Consider the following 18,347-nt stretch of genomic DNA (forward strand, 5'->3'; position numbering starts at 1 on the left):
GCCTTTACGGTGCTAATGGCTGGATTAACCAACTATTTGGCCCTGGGACTAAAATGAGGCCTAGCAATGGGCCTCAATATCCTCCCCATCGGTCCAACTCTGAGTCAAAGCTGCATTATCTTTAAGTGCCCATCAAGTAACGTGCTCAACATGGCATCTTAACTGTATTTTTTCTACAGTTACAAAAACCAACCTGTACTCCTGTGGTGAAATCCAGGTTTATCAAATCGTTAAAACTAAACTTGACAAACGGCCCCTCAAAATAATGCAGGGGTGGAGAACATGATGTAGCTCCTGTTACATCTGGGCATATTCACATTCAGTTGCACCAGTTTTGGCAGAATTTTGAACAACTGGTTAACACAACTGTGGTGACCACTTTAACAGTTCAAAAAACATAATCACATTGTTCTATCACCTTAATACTTCATGAGTTTTCCTACTTTTGTGAGTTTTATACATGAAACATTTTGATTTTGAAGTGAATGCATTTTTCAGTAGTCAGCTGAAAGTTGAGCATTGCATCTGTTTGGGGTGTCAGAGACCTCAACTTTAATACGTGGTAAAATACAATGGATTTTCATATGTTCCATTTGATCTGTGATTGATGCTGACAGTAGTTTTTACAGAGTGCTACCCCTACCTAATTCCAAAGAGGTCTATTAGGATTGATGTCATCTGAGTGTTAAAACAGTTTGTTCATAACAGGCCTGCAGGGAGTTTGGCCTCTCTGAGGTCTATAACTGACCCCAAACATAAGTAAAGCCACAGTGTAGGAAAACATGGTGTACATTATTTTTTGTCAGTGAATGACTTTTTGATAAACAAAACGTAAATATATTTGTTCATATATAGCCCATATAACACAATCTTTCCTTATGAGATGGAATAACAATGCTTCATGGTCATTTCTGTGTTTTGTCACCTTTACCAAATGTGTAAGCTCAGTTTGTGCAAATGAAAGCATTACTACCTCAATACTTTTGTAAATATTGGTTATTAATTAGGTCAAAAAAGAGTAACATTTTATTTGAATAAAAAAGGCGTATTATTATTATTATTATTATTATTATTATTATTATAGTGAAAGGACCTAAAACCACAACCGGCATTGTTTATGTATTTGTTTAATCTAATTTTTAAAGAAACGAATTATTCTTTCATACATGTGTTGTCACAATTAGACGAAAGACGAAGAGTTGGCAGCAGCGGTTTTTCCTGCCGTTATTGACGACAGAGAAGAAGAGTAAGCGGAGCCGGAAGGACAGAGTCTGACAGAAGGACGCAGCTGTGCCTTGCGGAACTGTGGTGAGCTAGCCCAGGAAAGATGCTGACCAATATCTCCAATGTGCTGAGAGCTTGCGCTCCTAGAAATGTAAGTACACAAAGCTTTGGACTATGGACTGCCATAGGCAAACACCGCATTACAGTCTTCCTCCAAATCCTCCAGTGTTTACCCAAAACAAGACAGTCATCGCTGTTCTGACCTTGTGAGGCCGAATGATAGCTTGTTTGGCTAACACCGAAAACTCAACACAAAAATCTTCATGACAGCTTTAGTGTGCTGGGCAGTAAAGGCCCAGTCCTCTTAAATTTTTCTTAAATAGACGTAGCTTAACTTTTGTCTCATAATTTTATATTCTTAATGTTTGAACAGATGTTTCCTAAATTAAATAATTATTTTGACAAAGACTATTTACTATTAATTTAACAAAATTCTAGTACAACTGCTTGTGTTTAGACAATATTTAATATATGAAAACTCCTTGCTTATTTTAAAGTAAAAAATATAAGAAAACATATTGTTTTAGTATTGGTAACGAAACTTGCTTGCTTACTTAGAAATTTCAAACCTTAGCAGATTTAAAAACTTTTTTAACTTGTAATTTTTAAAAAATCATCTTCTCTCCCACGTCAGGGTGCTGCAATGGTCATGTCAGCACGCACATATGCTGACTTCACAAGCCAGGCTACCTTTGAAATAAAGGTAGGCTTCAAACACTAAGTTGTATTTTCTACTAAAGTGATCAATGGACATGGCAGTTTGTGTTGTGAGTTATTGTGGGTTTTTCCTTGCCTCCAGAAATGTGATATCCACAAGTTGGATGAGGCCCCGGCCACTCAGGTGGTTATGACTCGTGACGAGGGTCTGCAGTACTATCGCACCATGCAGACAATGAGGCGTATGGAGCTGAAGGCAGATCAGCTGTATAAGCAGAAGATCATCAGAGGATTTTGCCACTTGTATGATGGCCAGGTTGAGTGAACTATATTTTTCTCCAATCTATAAAAAAATAAAGTATGTATTGAGAGTTTCATCCCAGTGTTAGAGTAATGATTTATGTTTGACACTATGAGATGTGGAAACTCCAGCAAGATACTTATATCAATACAACCAGATATCGCATGTTACCTTAAAACAGATTCACACAGATGATTATTATTTAAAAAGAAAATGCAGGAATGGAAAGCCCACAGACAACATGTAAAGCTGTTTGTTTTCTTCTCATAGGAAGCTTGCGCAGTTGGTATTGAAGCAGCAATTAATTTGACAGACCACCTGATCACTGCGTACCGCGCCCACGGCTACACTTACACGAGAGGGGGGACCGTGAAGGAGATCATGGCTGAGCTCACCGGTGAGTCTGCAATGCTAAGACAAAATCTGAGACATTTTCAGTCACCAGACAAATTTGAAATCCAATCTCGTTTGAGTTTAATATACAAATTGCTCTCCTGTTTTTCTTTCACCTAAACTTTCCTACCCCCTGGTGTTTTTGTTTTTAAAATACAGGGAGAAAAGGAGGTATTGCAAAGGGCAAAGGAGGGTCTATGCACATGTACTGCAAAAATTTCTACGGAGGAAACGGAATTGTTGGAGCTCAGGTATATCTTGCAGGGTGTTTGATGCCAAACTTGTCAGCTGTTTTTTTATTTTGTGTTTCTTGTCCCTTGGTGTCTCTGAACTGACGATTCAGCTACCTTGTAAGCTATTTTAGAAAGGAGCAATAATTGAAAACCACTGACTCCCATGTTGTGAATTGAGTGTAAACATAAATCTAAATGTACTACTAGTATGTTATCAGTTTGATGAATATGTGGTAAGTGACTGTGAACACAGATATAATAAGTGGGTCTTGTTTGATAGTTGTTTACTGATATTGTGGAAATACAATGTAACTAAAGTAATGTGACATTCGTTACAAACATCTTTATTTGGCCTGAGTGGTGCCACGGGTTCCTCAGTTTTGCTAGAAATATTATGGTATAAAACAAAGAAGAACAAAATGGCCAGTTTCCAGAAATTCTTGATATGTTTTCTGATGCAGTAGGTTGCCACTGAAGCCGAGGCACCAACCAGACTAATGACATTACATTAGTGTCAAACAAATTTTAAAAGGGGGTTCAGGGAACTGAGGCAGGATAGGACAGGGAAACTATTATTTGCCACAGTAAGGTGGCAAACTTGGCTGGACTAACCTAGCAAGGTATCCACAAAATAAATAAATATTACATTTACAAAAAGAGAAAAAAGGAGCCAAAACTTCTTTTCCGTGGTTAGCATTAACCTGTAATAAGACATCAAAACTCAGGGTTAGTAATGACTGTCAAATTAACACATACAGGCAAGTCACGTGAAAGATGAAATTGGCTTTGTACAAAAAAGGATTTATTTACACCAAAAATTACCAGCCACATTATTCTGTATGATGCTGCTGTTATGTGAAAACCCTGTAACTATAACCTTGTTTTTATGTGTTTCGTGTTTTAATGTATGTGGAAGGATTACACCATCTGGGCTAATCAACACACTGAAAAATGTGTGATGTTTGCATCATCATAAGACACTCTGTAACAGTGTTGCACGAAGCGGATCCTTGTCACATTGTTTAAATGACTGCTTTATATTTTACGGTCAATATAATGTAACCCCAGAATTATCTTGATTCTCCTCAGGTTCCCCTTGGTGCTGGCTTGGCTCTGGCCTGCAAATATCAGGGCAACAAGGAACTGTGTGTCTGTCTCTACGGTGACGGTGCTGCCAACCAGGTATGGCACAGAAATCACTGTGGTTTTATTCTCGCTTTGTTCAATTACTGGTTTGGATCAATAGCAGCTTTATTCAAAAGTCAGTATCTTTTCCAACCTGCTTATCTTGTTCACTGTTGCAAGGAGTTAGAGCCCATATTAGCCCTCATTTACTGTGGATTTGAACCTGGCCACTGCGCTGCCCCTTTGTTAACAATGGGATGTTTTTAGTGCAAAAAAATTTCCTGTGGAAGTGCTGTGTGTTGCCGTTTGGAGGGAAAATGGCACCACTCTCCAAAAAACTAAATTAACCTGTCTATATAAACAGACTTTAAAATATCTACTTTGCCATGTACATCTAATGTAAACCATTAAGAACTTGAAAAAATTATATCTTTATTCTACATTAACAAAAAAATCCTTTGCATACTTCACAGGGTCAGATCTTTGAAACCTACAATATGGCAGCACTTTGGAAGTTGCCCATCATCTTTATCTGTGAGAACAACAGGTATGGCATGGGCACGTCAGTGGAGCGAGCTGCAGCCAGCACAGACTACTTCAAGAGAGGAGACTTCATTCCTGGTCTCCGGGTACTTTTCTCACTCATTTCTTTGAACCTTTTTCTCCACTGATAAAACTGACCATACAGAATAGTTCATATACATTAGTTATGTATTTTATCACAGCCAAGTGTTAGTTTGGCGAGTTGAATAAGATATTAATGGCGATAACGTCATATCATTGCTCTGGAGAGAAGTGTCTGCCAAATGACTGTAATGTAATATAATGGATACTTAGTACAACTCAAAACTTCCATGTCTTTTCACTTTTTGAACACTAAATTGTCTTGTAGATTTAATTTTAAATGGATAAGCTTGACATTTTTGCCCATTAATTTACACTAAATAATCCATAATGACAAAGTGAAGACATTTTTTTAGAAATTCTTGCAAATGTATTAAAAATCAAAAACTGAAGTTTCCTATTTACAAAAGCATTCAGACCCTTTCTGTGCCACGCCAAATTATGGTCAGGTGCATCCTGTTTGCTTCAGTTATCCTTGATCCTTGTGTCTAGAACTTGATTTGGAGTCCACCTGAAACTAAATTGATTGGACATAGTTTAGAAAGGCACACACCTGTGTATAAAAGATCACACAGTTCACACTGTATGTCAGGACAAAAACCAAGCCATGAAATCCAAGGAACTCTCTGTAGACCTCTGAGATAAAACTATGGCGAGGCAAAGATCAGGGCAAGAGTATAAAATAATTTCTAAAGCTTTGAGTGTTCCCAGGAGCTCAGTGGTTTCAGTAATTGTGAAATGGAAGACGTTTGGAACCACCAGGACTCTTCCTAGAGTTGGCCATCTGGCCAGACTGACTAACTGGACAAGAAGGACCTTGGTCAGGGAGGTGACCAAGAACCGAGCAGCCACTCTAACAGAACTTCAGAAGTCCTCTGCAGAGAGGGGAGAACCTACCAGAAGGAATACCATCTCAACAGCCCTCCATAAATGAGACCTTTATGGTACAGGGACTGGACAGAAACCACTTTGAGTAAAAGGCACAGGACTGCCCACTTGGAGTTGGCCAGAGGGTATTCCTCTGGAATACCCTGCTCTGAGAGCATGAGAAAAAAGAATGTCTGGTCTAATAGGACAAAAACTGAACCCTTTGGGCCGAAGTCAAACACTATGTCTGGCGAACACCAGGCACTGCTCATCACCAGACCATCCCTACAGTGAAGCGTGGTGGTGGCAGCATCATGCCGTGCAGGTGCTTCTCAGCTGTAGGGACAGGGAGACTGGTCAGAATTGAGGGAGGGATTAATGCAGCCAAATACAGAGAGTAACTTGGAAAAAACCCGCTCCAGAGCGCGCGCAACCTGAGGCTGGGCCAAGCGTTCACCTTTCAGCACAACAATAACACAAAGCATACAGCCAAGACAAGACTGGAGTGGCTTCGGGACAAGTCTCTGACTGTCCCTCAGTGACCCAGCCGAAGCCTGGACTTAAACCCCATAGAATATCTGGCCTGAAGTTGGCAGTTCTGATGATTCTGCCAAGAAGAATGGGAAAACTGCAGGTGTGCAAAGTTTGTAGAGACTTATCAAAAAGCCTAGAAGTGCAACAGGGGCCTCCACAAAGTACCGAATTAAGGGTCTGAATACGTTTCTAAATGAGAGATTTCAGTTTTTGATTTTTCATAAATTTGCAAAAATTTCCAAGGGCTTGTTTTCACATTATGGAGTATTGCATGTAGATTGAAGGGCAAAAAATTAGTATTTTAACAATTTGAAGTTAAATCAGCATCACAATATAATGTGCAAAAAGTGAAGGGGTCTCAATACTTTATGGTACCACTGTCCAATACAGTACCCTGTATATACAGTGGCCGTACATCCTCCTAGTGGACATGTGACATGAAACTTGATAAAGTGTTAGTGAGTAGTATTTTTCTTTTGCAGATGATTTTGGTATAAATTACTGTAATATATTTCCAGAGAAGTGCACATAGTAATTGAATGAAAATTGGGATTTTTTGTGTTCAGGTGGATGGGATGGATATCCTGTGTGTTCGGGAAGCAACCAGGTTTGCAGCTGATCACTGCCGATCTGGAAAGGTAAGTTAAAAATACTGCATTATATTGAGCAGGAAATATGACTTTAATTTCTCAGCTAAATTATTTTTGACCTACTTCTCCACAGGGTCCCATTCTCATGGAACTTCAGACATACCGCTATCACGGACACAGTATGAGTGATCCTGGTGTCAGGTAAATGATCACATTTCCTGACCTTTTTGTAAACCTAAATTTGTCAAAATTTAAATCTTTGCTGTAACTAATTGCCATTGCTCTGTCTTGATTATCTTTAAAGCACGTTTAAAAACAGTCTGTATGTATTGTGTCGTACATTACTTTAGAAATTAACAATATTAATCTGACTTACAAATCTTATCCTCACTGTGCTGCTACCCCTTGCTTCTGCCTCTGTAGTCTTTGTGTATTCTCCTTCCCAGTGTAGTGGCCTTGCAATGCCCTGACCACAGCGTAGGGATGAACTGAACACAAACATTAATATTGGTATTGGCTATAGAAGACTTGCTTAAAGTGATACTGGAAGAATTTCTCATAGTTGTGATGAGAAATGTAAACAAGCCAGAAATCACAGCAAAGTGGTCAGTAAAAGCAATGCGGGCAATCAAGATTTTCCAATACTTACTTTTAAAATGATTGTATTAGTGCATCCCTACAACATCCCTGCACCAATCTCTCCCCTTTCAGCTACCGCACACGTGAGGAGATCCAGGAGGTCCGCAGTAAGAGCGACCCCATCTCCCTGCTTAAGGACCGCATGCTCAGCAACAACATGGCCAGCGTGGAGGAGCTCAAGGTAGGAAAAAATAGTATTTGTAAAATGAGAGGGGAAAAAAAACAACTAATTGAACAAACCTTCTGCGGGCATCACGAATCCAGCTATTATTAATAACAAGGCATAAGTGTAAAACATCTACATATAATCCAACTAGAAAACAAAAGCAATACAATATATAGAAATAAATTCAGTTTATGAAATTATGAAATTTAATTTTTATAAATTCAGTTTTATAGTCAGTTTTTGAGTCAGGTATGTAAATATAATGTGAAGAAGTGAGCTGCATATTTTAGGTAAGGGGAAACATGCAAATTTAAACTTGTGTGCTAGAAACACGAGACAAATAATATTATTTGTAAACTGCTTGCTAATAGAATTGCTTGCTGATAAAATGCCGTAAAAAACATTTATGACAACAACATGTATTCGTAAATGATAAGGTAATTGGTGTGCATTTAAAATTGTTCTTGAAGGATCTGAAGGAGTTTTATTGTCATAATCCAAAAAATACTTTAGGTGACACTCACAAAATGGTTTAATCACCAAGTGCACAATACCATGCCTACAGCTGTTTGGATCACTAGTTGTGATTAGGGAATAATCACAAGTTTGTGACAGTTTTGCATTTTAAAAAATGACAACATGGAGCTGAAAAACAGCACATGATTTCTGCTGCTGTCCTCTCTTGAGGTAAGGGTTATTGTGTAAGAGGTCGTACACAAACCTCCAGTGGATTATTTAAGCGCAAGAGAGTGCTGGTCTCACTGGATTTAGCTTCTGTCTCGTCCCTCCCTATGAGCTCAGCTGAACTCACCACACCACAAATACTGTAGAGGACAATTTGGCCTGAAGCGAACACAGAGGACAGGACTGTAGTTTTACGTCCACAGTTTTTTAGTGTTTTTAGTTTACACTTAAATAAGAAAATGGCAAAAAAACTCAAGATCTCTCTTTTGTGAAACACATTTGTCTTCTATATACTTTATGTACTGTATGTATGTTGTCTGCTACAGGTCCCTCAGTGATCAAGATCTAATAAAAATATTCCTCAACATATATTTTCTAATTTTAATGTACAAAAAAGATATACATAATTTTATTTGTTTATTTGTACAAATTTAACAGAACATTTGGTCAAACAAATTTCCCTGGTTGTGCATATGTATTGTATATGTTGGACACCAAATGACTGCAATTCTCTGCCTTGGCTGTGTTTTGTCTGTAGGAGATTGATGTAGAGGTGAGGAAGGAAATTGAAGATGCTGCTCAGTTTGCCACCACAGATCCTGAACCCCCACTGGAAGAATTGTGCAACCACATCTTTTACAACAACCCACCAGTGGAGGTCCGCGGCACGAACCCATGGGCCAAGCTGAAGTCTGTTAGCTAAAGTTTTTTTCATCCCTTCTTTTCATCCTGTCATCCACCCTATAATATATTGACCTCCCTACCCCTCACACATCATATAAAGTTCCATAAACTAGTGCCTCAGACCAAGAGCTTAAAGCACCAACAAGCAATTCAATTTCAGAGCTTTTTATTTTAACAACAGGGGCCATATTCACAAAGATGTTCTGAGAATTAAAATAACAGATATTGACAAGAACACTTATTGGTTAAAACCTTTTTAAAGTGCTAATTGTCTTGTTAGTCCCTCCTCTTTACATTACTCCTTCGCATGTCTGCAAACAGACACAGTCAAGGATATCAGGGCTCATTATTCTACCCTTCAGAAAAGCCATTTACTGCCAAAGTTGAAATGCTTCCAGCTTCCATGGTCTTGGAAGTTATCATAGCTACATAAGTTATTACAAAAATCAATATAGACACAAAGCCTTACAGAGGGAAATGTAAATCAGACGGACACGGCAGTAAGTTAATCTTCAGATAGTTTTGGTGTTCAAAACAACCTCAAGTGCCATTTCTTTGTCTCAGTGTTCCCACAGTCTCATGAAATTCTGTCCCATATATATTTTTCATAAGAATATTGAACTATGAGTGAACTCACCAGATTGTTGAGCTTTCATTTTATGTTTAGTAATTAAAATCACCATCCGTGACATTGGTGTGTTGTTTAAAGTCTTCATCTCATGTATGCAGTACATGCATTAAAAGTTATAAAGGAATTTTAGAGGGAAATTACTTAGGCTACTGTATTTAAATCATATCGGGGTCTCTGAACATTAAGCACTTAGCATTGTATAACTTCAGAAGGTTTTGTAAATCTGGCCCCAAGCGAATATTTTAAGCAGGATCTAAATTTACTTGTTTGATGTTGATCTCGGGTCATTTTTGAGGTGTAATTAAGCAAATGTCTATCCATCCCAGTTCATCTCAAGAAGAGACTGTCTGACCTGTAAAAATGGCTTTATACCCTTCATACTTAAGTCTACATGATAAATAATTCAATTTGAGTTAATCAGCTCTTGTCTTCTTATTTTTATTTAACCCCTTGTTACAAAGACAACATGAAAGGCAGCAGGCTAAAGACTGTTGTTACTATCAACATTCTTGATATGTCTCCATATTTTTTTTTTTCTGAGTACTGTAAGTAATGGAGAGTATAGATTACCAAGAGAAAGGTTTGAAATATTTTAAGTTATAGAATGACCCTTAGCAGGGGCCATGAATAGAATAACCCTGCTAAGGGTCAAAAGGTTAACAGACTAAATATGTACACTAAAAATGACCACAATCTTAACCAGTGGTGAATGTAAACATTGTGACTCCCGGTCACTTCTAGTCTTCACTATTCCGGTTTTCCAAATCTAGGAGTGATGAAGGTTAAGTATAATTGGTTCAGTTATTAATGCATCTGTAGCATTATGTGCCGCTTGTATGTTTCACTCCGAAGCTGTTTTTTGATATATAAACACATCAGGAGTGGCACAGTATTGGCTCATATGTGCAGGGATACATGGACATTTTAAATTTCAGTCTTTTTTTTTTTTTTTTTTGTCTTATCAAGTTCTCAAACCTGTGACAAAACTGACATCTCAGGTAGCAAAATAAAAACAACCTGCATATCAGCATGTACTGTTAGCAGCAAGTTACCATGTTAGTTTTCACTCAATATTATCATTCATAAACTTTGTAACAATCCTTGTAGCCTTTTAAAGGGCACCAGAAGGGAAGCGTCTTTTCTCTGTAATGTGAAAAGTATTTATAAGAAGACAGACTAAAACTTAAAATGTCATTACCTGTCTTTATACAACTGAAAAAGCCTACGGTGTGAGTATTTGTTGTTAACTGTTACATGGAGTTTGGGATATGGCACAAGGAAACGCTACATGGAAACATTGTTTTTTTTGTGTGAACCACTGTAATTAAAGTATTTGATTAATCCACATTGTGTATATATAAAGCTGATGGGCAAATAGTCCACAAATTCAAAAAGTAATTCAATGAATAGTGGTCAATGCTCATCACTTTTTCAGGAAACTAATTGGTTTATAAATGCAATAGGGCATGGCTTACAACTCCATACATTTTCTTTTTCTTGGTTGCACCCTTGCCCTTTTGTGATCTCTGAATATTTGCATTTTTCTGTTTTATTTTTCATTGCTGCTGATGCAAGCCAAGGTTCTTATGGCTCAGTGAAGATATTAAGCCCCGTGTCAAGTAACTTCAATAAAATAATAAAGACACCAGTCATGCTTATATAGTCAAAGCTGTTTTGCAAGTCAATTTGAGTTTGATGTGATTCAAAATGTGAGGTGGGCCTGATTTAAGTGCACATTTCTGATCAAGCCAACATTATTCTTAGTGGATTTTTTTAAATCTGCAAATTAGTGTGAGCAATTTGGTCATTGAAATTAAAAATCTATTTTACAAGAGTGAGTAATAAATACTTTAACTTTTATAGAGTTTAATAGTAGAATGACAGTAAGTTGGTCCTCCACTTCTCTTCACTCATCTCAAAAACCATTAGGTTGGATTGTCATGAAAACTGATGCAGCTGTTCATGGTTCTCAGAGGATGAATCCTGCAGAATTTGGTGACTTTTCATTGAGCACCACCAACAGCTCAAGATTATCACTTATTGAGTAATTATACATTTACATTATGGACTGGAACTATTTTATACATTTAGACTTTTATGGTTACTTTGGTTTATGACCGAATACCTGCAAAATTAATGACATTCCCATGAGCCCCAACTGTTTTTTACATTTAGTGCTGATTAGCATATATTATCATGCTAACAATTTAAACTAAGATGGTGAAAATGATGAACATTATAGCCACTTAACATTAGCATTTTAGCGTTGTCTATGTGGGCATGTTAGCATCACAGGTTTGGTTGGCATGCTGATGGTAGCACTTAGCTCACCACTGTGCCAAAGTGCAGCCTCGACTGTAGAGTCAGAGTCTTGTTAAAATGTGCGACAGATGAGTTACGCAGAATGATATGTCAATACTGTGTAAAAAAGCATTTTCAATCCTCTTGAATACAATTCTGCAGACCAACATGCCTTAATTAGAGAGTGAATGTCGCAGCATGCGTTTAGTGAGTGTTACTTGGAATATTGTGTTGTTAAACAATCCCCTTTTTCATTGTGTTTTCAGCCCTATTGAATTAAACTCTGCCGGCCAACTAAATATCAGCCTTACTGATAAATGATTTGATTCCTCAACATAATTTGGACATGATTGTTTTATGCGAAACATGGTTTAAACCAAATGTTTTCTTACCATCAAATGAAGCTTCCCCACCTGACTACACCAATTGCACATGTTGCTCGGGCCACTAAACAAGGTGGGACATTGCCCTAACTTTTAGGTCTATTTTCAATTTAACCTTAAAACCGGGTATTTCGTTTAACTCTTTGGAGGCTCTTGTATTAAAACCATCTCATCAGCTATAAATTGCTTTGTCCAGGGCAACAGCCCTTTCACCTTGTGGTCATCTAAACAATTTCAGAAAGCGTCTACAAGTCACATAGCAGATCCAGATTAAAGCCCCATTACAGTGGGAGTTAATGTTAAGTATAAGAATACCCTTTCTCTTTCCCCAAAAAAACATTTTATGGCAATAAATGTCTGGTTCAAGCTATTTAAATTTGGTCCTTGTAAACGAGACATGTAGTGAAGAGAGAACAGAAGTTGTCTAAATCAACATTTCAGATTAGACTGTCAAAGTTACAAAAAGTAATTAAAGAGATGCAACACTACTGAGGCAGTACTAGGTTTTATCTTTCAAGAAAGTGGAGAGATCAGGAAGGAGGATATATTGATGGTAAAAATGCAAGAATAGGACACAGAGGTGTGGAGGGAACAGACATGACAGAAGCTAGGATTTATTTATCCACCTATTTATTTTATTTATCCTGTTACTTATTCACTGGTGGAAGCTGGGACTTGTTGAATGGGAAGAATGTGGAGCAGAAAGTGGACATCACGGGCCAATTAATTCCAGGAGATGGCAGTAATGCAACGACAAGGATGCCAGCTGCTGCAAAACCTGAATGAAGAAGAAGAGGACGAAAAGGAAGAAGACTCCTCAAACCCTGCAAGAAGGCTGAAACGCATTGTCAGTCAGTGGCTACGTGCTCTCACAGGGTCGGCACAATGGAGTTTCTCTCCCACAGTAGTCCGAGGCAAGAGCTTGTCGGTGCGCTTTGCAGCGCGGTCCTCCTCCTGCTCCTCACCAGAGTCACATCTGCAGAGGACGGCGCCAATGTGAGAAACCCCCAGTGCCACAACTACGCGGGAGGACACGTCTATCCCGGGGAGGCTTTCCGCGTGCCCGTGTCCGACCATTCCCTGCACCTCAGCAAAGCGAAGAGTGAGTTTCTCCCACCGGTTCGCTCCTAGCGGGGCAGTTAGCGTTTGCCTGTTCGAAGCGTGAGCGGCGGCTCCTCTCTCCTGCCCCTTCTTCGACAGCTGCTGCAGCCCCAGCACGCCGATCCTGCAGTCGGGGCAACGGACACGGAGTGACAGGGTCCGTCTGCAGCAAGGGTTAGCGTTGCGTCGGCTGTGTCCCGCGGGTTAACTGGCCGTTGACAGCTCAAGGGGTTAGCGTCGCATTCGCATCAGGGGCCTAGGTTTAAACCCGATGGGGTTTTTTTTTTGTGGTAGGACACGTCATTCTGTGAAATTCGTTGGACTGCGTCCCCCTCCGCCCCTCTGGCGCACGAAGGTGCACGGCAAAGCACCAACACTAGAGGGCTGGACAAAATAACAGAAACACCTGGAAACTGTCAGAGGCGCGTATAAAGCTCACGTGGTCACGCCCGAGGCCGTGCACTACGCAGACTTGTAAGCAAACGTAAGCGTTTGAGTCGGTCGTTATACTTATGGCCCCCGATCCTCTTCACTAGCAGAGCTTTTTTTTTTTTTTTTTTACTCCGCTTGCAATGTGTCGTCTTTAGTTTGGAGACTTTTCCCCCTTGCCACAGTCTCCACCATTGCAGCGTCTGTGCACAAGCAGCCACTGGCCCCCCACTGCTTGTTCCACTGTGTTAACCACTGTAATTTAGACAAACACTGCAAAATTATGTCATGCATACAGTGTGAGAAGAAAGGTCCTAAAGATAATGATGACACATTTTGTCAGATGTAGGAAAAGTGCACTCGCAAAGAAGAACAGGGGTCACGAAAAGTAAAATATATATTTTTCAAAACCACAATTGCAATAGGGCTGCAATAAAAAAAAAAAAAAAATTTGTCATCATCAGTTACGCTGCGGATTATTTTTTTTGATTACTTGATAAATCTTTTTGTCTATAAAATGCCAGAAACTAGTTAATAAGGCCTGTTATAATTTCCCACAGCCCAAGTTGATATTTTTTACCATCTCCTGGTAACAAATGACTGTGTATAGAGCATGTACAATAAAACTGAGAAAACCATATAAACATAGAGAAAAACGACTTTTTTAAAATATAAAAATAAATATAAAATAGGAACTTTTCACAAAGCAAATTAAGCACAAGAAAATAATAAAACAAAGAGCTGAACAAACGCTGACCAGAATACTTTAATGAGAGATTCAATTATGGGATTATTTGATTGATGATTACAATCAAACAAAAACACAGAAATGATCAAATAAAAACACACATATCCTCATAAATATGAGGATATAAGTAAAGGATAAAAACATAGAATATCTTGATAAAATCACAATATAAACAGCATTGCACAAAATACAAAAAAGTAAAAGCCAGAGTGTGGTCAGGCATGTCTTCATGAGGACAGGCTAAAGAAAAGAGATGGGCCTTTGGAGAGGTTTGAAAGATATCAGTGGAGGAGGAAAATCGAATTGTTAGTGGCAAACTATTGCACAGTTTAGGGCCAACAGCCGAAAATACTCAGTCAACTCTGGCTTTTAACTGGGTGCGTGGAACGGAGAGCAGTGATTTGTGAGTAGATCTGAGGGGTCTGGAGGTGGAATAGGGGATGAGCAGTTCACAGACATAACCTGGTGCCCATCCATAGTAAATAACGGACAACAAGTAAGTTATTAAAGTAGATACGGAACATAGAATAGGAAATAGCAATGTGAGACATAAGAATGCAGAACAAAATGGGAATATAGACATTGTAAAGACTAAAATAATGGAAATACAAGTAAAGTGAAAAATTAAAAGTAATTTAAAGCAGCTGTGAGGATTATACTATATACATATACACATATGTATATGTATGTATATATGTGTGTATATATGTTCCAGCTTCTGAAATGGGTAATTGTTGCTATTCTTTATTTCATGTGATTAAGAATTAAATATCTTTGGGCTTTTGGGCCGTTGGTTGGACAAAGCAACTTGATGACCATGATCACCACTTAATCGATTAATCAAAAAAATAATCAGAGGACTCAACAACAATTTAAAAAAAAATCATTAGTTGTAGCCCTGGATATATACATAACAGCCTTATGGCCTCAAAACGTATACTGTATTTGAGTAAAATTAATACCTCTAAAAGTGTAAAAATGCTGAAGATTATCAGAGTCACACTTAAAAGCTAAAGCACTGCTGTAATCTACATGTGGCATTTATCATTTGCAGTAGCAAAACATGTCATGGATGTTTTCAAATTACAGTTACACTAAAGAAAAATTCTAGGTTTTATCAATCAAATATATATTTCTCTTCCAACTTAAGTTTCAAAGCCTGCACCACACTGGGAAGGAACAGCTGTCATCAACAGTGAATTCAAGGAGCTGAAGCTGTCAGACTACAGGGGCAAATATCTTGTCTTCTTCTTCTACCCGTTGGACTTGTGAGTAACAATCTGTGGCACACCTTACATTATCACTTTGCTTGTGTTGCAAGGATTGCTGCAGGACAGAGTATGTTCCTCACAGTGTGTTTGCTGTTTCTTTTGCAGCACATTTGTCTGCCCTACTGAGATCATTGCATTCAGCGATCGTGTACATGAGTTTCGCGCCATCAATACAGAGGTGGTCGCCTGCTCAGTGGACTCCCAGTTCACCCATCTGGCCTGGTAAGATTGCTGACCCAATTGCATCTACATGCTCTCAGGCTTAACGGCTGAAGATAAAACCTAATAATAACAGACGTTCCATAATAGACACTGTAGTAGACAGACTGAAGTGGAATAATGATCCAAATACATAGGAATTTCAGTAAATTAATGTTACTGGTTCGGGCGGTATTACATTTTATTTGTGAAGGGGAGTGGAGGCTTTTTTTAGCGTTTTATTTTTGGTTTGATTATTTTGGGTTCCAGAGCTCTACTATAAATGTTCTTTTTTAACAGGATCAATACACCCAGGAAGCAGGGTGGACTTGGACAAATGAAAATCCCTCTTTTGTCTGACCTCACGCACCAGATATCGAAAGACTATGGAGTCTACCTGGAAGACCAGGGACACACATTGAGGTACAGTTTAATGTTTTCATTTATGGCTATTATCAAAGTTTTATAAGCAAACAACCTAATGAATCATGTCTTGTTATATAACACTGTTATGCTCACTCTGCTTTAGGAGTGAACAGTAGGCGATAAGTTATAGGAGCAGGTATGAAAGAAACTACAGTTTGGTTTGGATCAGTGCGTCCTCTTGTAACACTTTGAAATTTATACAAATCACATTCAGTGATTCTACAATGTGAATAAATGGTCTTCATAACTAACTGGCCATTTTAAAAACCACGGATAAAGTTCACAGTAAACAACTAAAAGTAAGTTATGTTTGAATCTCACTTGTCCGCGTCTCTCTCAGGGGACTCTTCATCATTGATGACAAAGGCGTCCTGAGGCAGATCACCATGAACGATCTTCCAGTAGGAAGATCTGTGGATGAGACACTGCGGCTGGTCCAGGCCTTCCAGTACACTGACAAGCACGGAGAAGGTACGAGAAGCTCTACAACACTTTGTTTGACTTCTGAAATGTAGTGTTTTCATGCGCAAATTAATTTATTTTTTTAAATCTGAAAATCATTGATTTTTTTTTTTTTTTTCCCCTCTTTCTTTTATAGCTATAATCTAATAATACAGTAGCACCTTGAAACGTATAGCCAGTTTTCAGTGGATTCTGTTTTTTGTTTTTTTGTTGTTGTTTTTTTTTGTTAAAGTGCTGACTGTAATTATGTCATTTTTTTACAGTGTGTCCAGCAGGATGGAAGCCGGGCAGTGACACAGTAAGTACCACCGGGGCTGGGACTCATTTGGATCCTTGGTTACTAACTAATATTCCCCTAAATTAGACAGAAGATCTCAGATAGGTTGCCACGAATTTGCCAATCAGTCTGTCTCTGTCCAGCTGGAGCACTAGTGAATACAGCCTCTGTCTAAAAGACAAGCTGTCTGTCTGTTTTTAAAAAAAAGAAAAGCATACACATTTCAAAAAAAATAAATTAAGAGAAATGAACTCTGAGCATTGCCTGACTATATAAGTTGTGCCCTTACAGAAAAAGATTTCAGGTCAAGCTGCAGCACTTAGCTACTTCTGATGTTTGTGCAAAACGTATTATGTTCAACTTGGCCCAAACTGGTGAGCAGGGATGTTCACTGAGGAATCACACCTCAAAGTATTTTGGAAATACTGCTCTTTAAACATGGGCCAGATTTTTCATTTTGAAGTGGGAAACTAAGCAATAATTGGGATACACACAAAAGCAGACTCGTTTTGTTGTCAGGGATCTACATTAATAACAGCCTGGTTTGAAGCGCAATCTAATATATTTCTATTGTCTAGTGTAATTCTTACTATCATAAGAATGACTTATTACTAATTTAGTTCATTCTTTCCCACAGATCATTCCTGACCCTTCAGGCAAGCTGAAGTATTTTGATAAATTGAACTGATCTGCGTTTCTGTTTGCCCAGTCTGTGAAATCCACCACTTACTGAAAGTTCAAATTAAAGGTCTTTTCATAAAATGCTGTCTGACTGGTCTTTTAGCGTCATCTGACAGTTTTAGCTCAGTTCATACCTTTGTTTTCTTTAGCGCTGAAAGTTTCAAAGCCTGCATCACACATTGGGAAAGAACAGCTGTCATTATTGTGAATTCACCCAGCGGCTGCCAGCTGATTACAAAGTAAGACAGAAATATAAGTATCAACAGAATCTTCACAATATTTGCTTTGCCGGTCATGGTGTCCATTTTGAGTTTGCTGGAATGTAAATGTATGGCTAACACAGCATACACATCTTACCTTGGAAATTAGCCCCAGGCTATGCACATCATGCACAGTCAGGCAAGACTTTCCTTAAGCATTTACTTACAGGACTGAATAAGTTTGCACTGTGAGCTGACAGAGAGCAAACTGCTAATTCTGAGTAAAAGGTGCCTATTTAACATCACCTCAGAAGAGTTGGTTCACATCACATCCCTGCTTGGTCCTGAATAATAAAGGTAGAGAGAAATGAAAGTTTAGTAATAATGTGAGAAATATGTCAAACATGCTGATGCTGAAACATTAAGTGACAGTGTAGCTCAGTAACTGAGGGATCTTG

The 18,347-nt window shown here is 38.5% G+C and overlaps 2 protein-coding genes across 2 annotated transcripts; both read left to right on the plus strand.

Annotated features, from left to right (window-relative positions):
* Window positions 1–1,237: 1,237 nt before the first annotated feature.
* pdha1a (pyruvate dehydrogenase E1 subunit alpha 1a) lies at window positions 1,238–11,080 on the plus strand. Its single transcript, XM_040149535.1, has 11 exons — window positions 1,238–1,375; window positions 1,919–1,987; window positions 2,084–2,257; window positions 2,513–2,639; window positions 2,795–2,886; window positions 3,958–4,050; window positions 4,467–4,622; window positions 6,585–6,656; window positions 6,742–6,809; window positions 7,320–7,428; window positions 8,636–11,080. The coding sequence occupies exons 1-11, from the start codon at window positions 1,328–1,330 to the stop codon at window positions 8,798–8,800; spliced, it is 1,173 nt and encodes a 390-aa protein (XP_040005469.1). The 5' UTR covers window positions 1,238–1,327; the 3' UTR covers window positions 8,801–11,080.
* Window positions 11,081–12,825: 1,745 nt separating this feature from the next.
* On the plus strand, window positions 12,826–17,772 carry prdx4 (peroxiredoxin 4). The gene is made up of 7 exons (XM_040149536.1): window positions 12,826–13,198; window positions 15,525–15,642; window positions 15,751–15,867; window positions 16,144–16,266; window positions 16,610–16,740; window positions 16,995–17,029; window positions 17,646–17,772. Exons 1-7 carry the CDS (start codon window positions 12,982–12,984, stop codon window positions 17,694–17,696), a joined length of 792 nt encoding a protein of 263 aa, XP_040005470.1. The 5' UTR covers window positions 12,826–12,981; the 3' UTR covers window positions 17,697–17,772.
* Window positions 17,773–18,347: the final 575 nt, after the last annotated feature.

The sequence above is a fragment of the Xiphias gladius genome, chromosome 17 (genome assembly GCF_016859285.1).
Source record: "Xiphias gladius isolate SHS-SW01 ecotype Sanya breed wild chromosome 17, ASM1685928v1, whole genome shotgun sequence".
NCBI lineage: Eukaryota > Metazoa > Chordata > Actinopteri > Istiophoriformes > Xiphiidae > Xiphias > Xiphias gladius.